The sequence below is a fragment of the Loxodonta africana genome, chromosome 10, assembly GCF_030014295.1.
Source record: "Loxodonta africana isolate mLoxAfr1 chromosome 10, mLoxAfr1.hap2, whole genome shotgun sequence".
Taxonomy (NCBI): Eukaryota; Metazoa; Chordata; class Mammalia; order Proboscidea; family Elephantidae; genus Loxodonta; species Loxodonta africana.
In genome coordinates this window covers 27641382-27648683 of record NC_087351.1, presented here as the reverse complement: position 1 = coordinate 27648683, position 7302 = coordinate 27641382, and the positions used below count along the sequence as shown (strand labels likewise).

The 7302-nt window shown below is 35.3% G+C and overlaps 1 protein-coding gene across 1 annotated transcript; it reads left to right on the top strand.

Annotated features, from left to right (window-relative positions):
* Positions 1–489: 489 nt before the first annotated feature.
* On the top strand, positions 490–2736 carry LOC100653589 (olfactory receptor 4F15-like). Its single transcript, XM_003418625.3, has one exon. It carries the CDS (start codon positions 1774–1776, stop codon positions 2734–2736), a length of 963 nt encoding a protein of 320 aa, XP_003418673.2. The 5' UTR covers positions 490–1773.
* Positions 2737–7302: the final 4566 nt, after the last annotated feature.

Here is a 7302-nt window from a genome sequence, read left to right as displayed (position 1 = left end):
GTCTCAATTTAGTCAACTGTAAAAAGAAGGTAGTAATACCAACTTCTCAGTGTGTTTATAAATATCAAACACAATGGTACACGTAAAGGAGTTATCATGCTATATTGCACACGGTGGCCACATTTTTTGTTTTGTCTTTGGTGTTATCAATTATTTCTAGAGATAGTTCTCTAACCACTGCTCCAGACTGGAAGACATTCCCTGATTATGTCTCCGTAGTTCTTTGATCTCAGACGTGAAGCTATCTGTTCAAGTAAATTATATCCATCTTTTGAAGTATATCATAGGTTTTTTTTTTTTTTTCTGAAGACAGCCCTGATACCCTGGCTCGTAGGTATTTTTTCTGCTTCAAAAATCCTATGTTCATACAACTTATTTGACATTCTTTATGTAGCACATTTTTAATTATTTAGCTTTTTTATGTGTTAAAATGTTTTAAAACTTTAAGATAGTAAATATTTGAATACTTCAACAAGTCCTATGATCCTATTTGATACTTCACCAAGTCCTGAGTGGTAGGACTCAACACATGTTTGTCGATTGGTTAAAGACGCTTTGGCAAAAGGAAAATATAATGAAACAATGAATTTATGTTTATATGGTAATTGAATGATTTAAGTAGTGCAAAAGGTATTAGTGAAGAGAGAGATTAATGTAAAGAGAGGGCTTTCACGGGAATATAGAACTTATAACTAATCGCAGATTGGGGAAAAGAAGGTGAATATGATAGGCACTTAATGTAGAGAATGCCATCATGAGGTGAGCTGCATTACACACTGAGCTATCACTGTGTTATAAAATCACAGAAATGTTAGACTTGGAGGGATTACTTACTATCACTTACCTTAGCCTGTTTATTTACAAATGATGAAACTGAGTTTAAGTAGTAAGTGGCATGTGGAGGAAATGAGAGAAAGGTCTTAAGTTTGCACTGGCTTAGGGTGATTCCAAGTGCAGTTTTCTTTTCATCATTCTATGAACCATGAAAAGTTAACATGACATGGCCATAATCTACAAATACCAATGAAATAGAATTTTTTTGTTTGCCACATTACATTAGCTCTATTCGTGTTTAGATTCTGCAGCCTAAATCTCTTTTCTGGTCTTGTCCTTGTTCTACCATAATCCTGTCACACATCCAGGTTTGTGATTGCTTCCACCCCCTGGGCTGAGCTGCAAAAGCTGGATATATTTAGAGTTTCTGCATTGCCTTCTTCTTTTTTTGAGGAAAAGGTGACTACAATTTGATAAAACTGCACAAGCATGAGGCAAAACATGAGAGTTAATGAAATCGATAGTGTTGTTGCATTTAGGAGGAAATAAACTAGTAAGGAAAATAAAAAGTGATCAGAAATTGCCTAGAGTTTGGAGAGCTCCATGGGCAGGAGAAATAAGCTGTGAAGGAGAAATCAATGAGTTCTTTCCTATTTCCTCCTTCTTTTCTCATGTCATTCCAGGGTTTTCCTAGCCTGCCTCTATAACCCTTTCTCTGATGTGGCATTTGTTTTTGCATACCCTTCTCTAATCAAAACCTGGAGAATTTTAGAGAAGCTGGGAGTTAGTCAGAAGTGGTGCTTTGTGGCAATGAGTTATTGCTTGTTTTCTACAACTACAGGTTAAGGCGTTATATAGAGGTGTATTGGCTGTGTGTGGTAAGGTAATTTTTTTTTCTAAAAATCTAAACTTATGCTGTCAGCGACTCTCCACAAAGTTTGATTTCCTCTTTTCTCTCTTTTTTAGGTAACTTTAAATTCAGGTCTGCTATCAGAGGCAATGGATGTGTCCAATCACTCTGTGGTGCCCACGTTTGTGTTCCTAGGACTTTCCAATTCGTGGGGGATCCAGCTTCTCCTCTTTTTCTTTTCTTCCATGTTCTATGTTGCAAGCCTGATGGGAAACCTCCTCATTGTGTTCTCTGTGACCTATGACCCTCACCTGCACTACCCGATGTACTTCTTGCTGGCCAATCTTTCCTTTCTTGATCTGGGAATTTGCTCTGTTGCAACCCCCAGAATGATTTATGACCTTTTCAGAAAACACAAAGCAATCTCCTTTGAGGGCTGTATAACCCAAATCTTCTTCATTCATGCCATTGGTAGCACAGAAATGGTGCTGCTCACAGCCATGGCCTTTGACAGATACATTGCTATATGTAAGCCTCTCCACTACCTGACCATCATGAGCCCACGAATGTGCATTTTGATTTTGATTACTTCTTGGATCCTTGGCTTCATCCACTCAGTGGCCCAGTTGGCTTTTGTTGTAGACTTGCCCTTCTGTGGCCCTAATATATTGGACAGCTTTTACCGTGACCTGCCCCAGCTCATTAAACTTGCTTGCACAGACACCAATAGACTGGAATTCATAGTCACAGCCAACAGTGGACTCGTCTCTGTGGGTTCCTGCTTTATACTGATCATTTCTTATATCTTTATTTTGGTCACTGTTCAGAAACACTCTTCAAGTGGTTTATCCAAGGCCCTCTCCACTTTGTCAGCTCATGTCACTGTGGTGGTTTTATTCTTTGGGCCGTTGATCTTCTTTTATACATGGCCCTTCCCCTCATCACACTTGGACAAGTTTCTTGCTATCTTTGATGCAGTTCTCACTCCTTTTCTGAATCCAGTCATCTACACATTCAGGGACAAGGAGATGAAGGCAGCAATGAAAAAACGTTGCCATCAGTTTGTGAATTACAGGAAATTGTCCTACTCTAAAAATATATATATACTCTAAAGATATATATATATATATGTATATACTATATTTCATGATGATAAAAAAATCATGAAAATTTTAGAGCCCTATTAATTTCATGTGTGAGGTTACATTTAGGCTTCCACCATGTTGTGTAGTACTGTAATAATTAAGGACAGAGGGAGCTACCACAGGAACCTTCTCTGTTTCAGACACTTTGTTGTGTGTTTTGTGTACATTATTTAGTATTCAATAGAACTCTGTATTATGAGTATTTTTATCTTGATAAATATTTTTCTTAAATTAGGAAAAGCTTTGTACTTATTTTCCTAATAATTATGTAAAATTTCAAACCAAAGCTGATTTTCACCTTAGTCAGCACTTGTCATTGTCTTATTCCTCAAGTGGTGCCAAACAGAGAATGTATTCAACAACTCAGTGTTGTATGTTAGCATATTATGCCCTTTAACAATTGCTTTGAATGGATTAATCAGATTTCTCTCAAACTATTTACCAAACTGCCATAATATCTCATTTTTTTTTTCTCTTAGCTTAGTGTCTGTTTCCTATTTTCCTATATTCTTGGGTTACCTAGGGAACAATTGATGATATAATAGAATCAAGAAATTTTAGAATTGGAATTCGGGAGACAGTTTGTTCCAATCCATTCATTTTTTTTTTAGATAATAATATTTGGGCACAGAGATATTAAATGATAGACTCAGGATGGGAATCAAGTCTCCTCACTTTTAGGTTAATACATTTTTGAAAAAATTGCTAGGCTCACTTGTTGATTTAGATTCTTGAAGTTTCCACTAAGACGTGACACCAGAGAGGTGCCCTTTTTGTTGGTATTAATTTCTTATGCTTATTTGCTCTTCCCAAGTTCTTTCTTTATTTTCAGCCCAATGAGAAATTTCTTGAGCCAGGTCCTGGTTATTTTAATATTAGATGATTATACCATCAAACCCTGAACTTTTCATTCATGGCTTTTATTGATGTCACTTCCTGCAATATCCATAATTAAACCATATTCCTCTGTTTTTATTGCTTTCTGCTTTAATGAACGTAAAGGGCATTCATCGTCACTTTTATTAATGATACCAATAAAGGCAGTTTTTTAAGCAAGCTTCTAGAGTTTCAGCATGAACATTTCTGTATCCCTTTATGTACTTCTATTAGTGGATTATGGTATCCATGACTGAAGAGCTGGAGTACTTTAAAACTTTGGGAAACTCAAAGATAATATAAGTCAGAGGTAAAATCATTCTGATCTATAAACAAATTAAGCTATTGACAAACTATTGATAAACTAATAAAAAACCATTATAAAATTACACAAATGCTTATTTATTTTAAAAAGTCATTAAAATTTTTCACATGTATACCATATCTTGGTAGATTAATGGTTTTGATAGATCTTTGAAATAAAATCTTTTTCTTAAACTACTGACAGATTTCAGACTTCTTTTATGAAGTTATTTTACTTTTTATATTAATTTTTCTTCCTATTTTGACTTTTTTGAAAATTGTTTAATAATTTTTAAAGTAAATATTTATTAGAAAAATTTTATATTATCTTTACATTAACTTAATCAGAGAGAAAATTTTCTTTCTGGCAAAATCAGACTTTTTCTAAGGCTATTCCTATGTATCAAACTGTTCCTTTTCCCAATTGGTAAGCTTTATTTATACTTCTCTTTCTCCTGATGAACCCAGGAAGTACTGCTTTGAATAGCCTTACAAGCATTCTGTGGATTCCTGATTTTCTCTTTGACAAATGGAAATTTAAAAGCACAATCATTCCAAATCAAATTTGGCACATTCAGGTCAGATTTATCATCACTCTGCTTGCTCTTAACTTTTTTATTTATAAGCCCAGTTGCAACTTCTATATATAGCTTGTTTCTCATCTATCAGTGTTCTCACAGCATTTTAAAAACCTATTCAATGCTTTTGTCCAACCACCACCACCAGCACCACCACGAGTATTTATTCATTATGGTTTGATAGGTACTATCCAAGTTCTTTACATATGTTAACTTTAATTCTCATAACAATCAGGTAGGTAATATTTTCATTTCATAGATGAGGTAACTGAGGTACAGGAAGATTAAGTATCTATCCTAGTGACACAAGCTGGTTAATGGAAAAGCTGGGATAGGAATCCAAGTAGTCTGTGCACCAGCATCCTGCTCTTAACCACTGTACACCACTACATCCAAAACCTATTGGATCCCTGTGACCTGTACTTTTAAAGTACGAAAATGTTCTTCTCTATACATTAAACACCATAGTACAAGAAACACAAAAAAGCATGCATCAATTAAACAAAATATAATGCTATTCAATATTTGAATTCTGTCACTGTAGTAAAAAAAAAACAAACTAAAACTCAGTGCCATCGAGTCGATTCCAACTCATAGCGACCCTAGAGGACAGAGTAGAACTGCCCCATAGAGTTTCCAAGGAGTATCTGGCAGATTTGAACTGTCGACCCTTTGTTTAGCAGCCATAGCACTTAACCACTACGCCACCAGTATATCATTAAAATATTCCTCTATTTGCCATTCAAAGAAGAAATTCAGATAATAAAATAATCTTACAACCTTTTCATGTTCAAGCACAATTTTGCATTAATGGTGAACAGTGTGTCATCTGCTCTTTGGAGATTTTAGTCGCAGATAGAGCTATCTATTGGAAAAGATGGACGCCTGAGCAGACATCTTACGGGGTTCTGTCATTCCAGGAAGAGAATGAACCACCTTTAATAGTACTCTTTTATTGACAGCTGGCAATGATTGAACAAATGATGCACTGCTTGTTGATTCTATACTGTTCAGCTCCTCCAAGGTACTCCAACGAAAGCTTACAGAAAATGAACACTAAGCTCCAAGCACAGCGGTATGTGGCATATGCAAAACACTTCCTCCTTAGAAAATATATTTAACTAGTAGGAGCTTTTCCTGAGGTGGTTTCTGCATCATATTAGCATCATCTTAACCCAGTAATAGGTGTTGAAATAATAGTTGGTGGAGTCTTGGTGGCACAGTGGCTAAGTGTTTGGCTGCTAACCAAAACACTGGCAATTCGAATTCACCAGCGGTTCCTTAGAAACTCTATGGGGCAGTTCTACTCTGCCCTATAGGGTCACTGTGAGTCAGAATTGACTAGATGCCAAAGGGTGTAATTTTTTTTTTTATTCCAATATCTTATGGACAGGAATTTATTTCTTTAACTTTGTGCATCTGTTGACTTTTCAAGAGTACGGCTGAGAACTGAATGGTTCTAGAGAAGATGCTTTTAGTACTCCACTGGGACAAATTAACCTTAGAGAAATGTTTTGGCCAACATGACAATGGTACAATTGTATCAACTTTGTATGATATGAAACTCATGATTTCAATAAAACAAATCCATTGCCACCGGTTTGATTCTGACTCTTACTGATCATATAGGACAGAATAGAACTGCCCCATTACATAGTACACAGCCAAAAAAAAAAAGAGAAACAAAAAACATTGAGACAGAGTAATATCTATTATTGATTTTATTTTGTTTTGTGAATCCTGAAATAAGTATGAATAGAAAGAGGTAAGAGGAGACTTGAGAAATTTCTAATTAATAATTAACTAGAGCTGGCATTACAGTATTGGAAGACAGAACAGTTATCTAGAAATTCTACATGGACTTTTTTGGTTCATTACAACCTAAGAAGACAATCTCTACTTGCTTGCCTAGAAGCTTAATTTTCTCAGCATGTCCAGAAGCAGCCTTTCTTGGAGAGAATAACTTCTGATAACCAAACTCATTGGGTACTAATGTATAACCCATTATTTATTTTTATTTATTTGTAATAAGAAAACAATGCCAAAGGGGATCCTATGCTGAAGGCCTCTGGCTAGTTCTTTCTCTCATTCTTGGAACAGTGATGTAGAAACATTATAATCAGAAGGCTGGTTTTAGTTTGATAATCTCAATAACTAAAGGCATTAAGCAGTATGCAAAATCATCTGATATATGTCAGTTAGGGATGGAGATACAAAGATGAACAACATATAATTCCAGATTTCTGTCTGGTAGAAGAAAGAGGAACATGGAAACTAATTATTGCAATATAACATGATAAATGCCATAAGCAATGAATATCTGTATATATGTATCTATCTATATCTATATTGATAGTTCAGTAGTGACAATATCTACCTGTGTATATAGTACAGTCGCAACACAAACCATTATTAAGCCATTTTCAGGCACCAATATTAAACAATTGCAATTGTTTCCTAATGAGTTTCTCTGTAGTTAGTATAATAAAAAAAACTGGGAGCTCCTAAAAATCAAGCACTTTTGCTAATCAAGGTTTCTCCAAAAGAGTAAAAAGAGGACCCACAGACTGGGAAAAAATTTTTGGTTACGACATATCTGATAAGGTTCTAATCTCTGAAGACTACAAGATACTGCAACACCTCAACAATAAAAAGACAAACAATCCAATTAAAAAATAGGCAAAAGACATCAACAGACACTTCACCATAGAAGGCATTCAGGCAGCTAATAGACACATGATGAAATGCTCACGATCCTTAGCCGTTATAGAAATAC

Bases quoted from the DNA above. Each gene is read 5' to 3' on its own strand.
- LOC100653589 (XM_003418625.3), top strand. From the start codon at position 1,774: ATGGATGTGTCCAATCACTCTGTGGTGCCCACGTTTGTGTTCCTAGGA.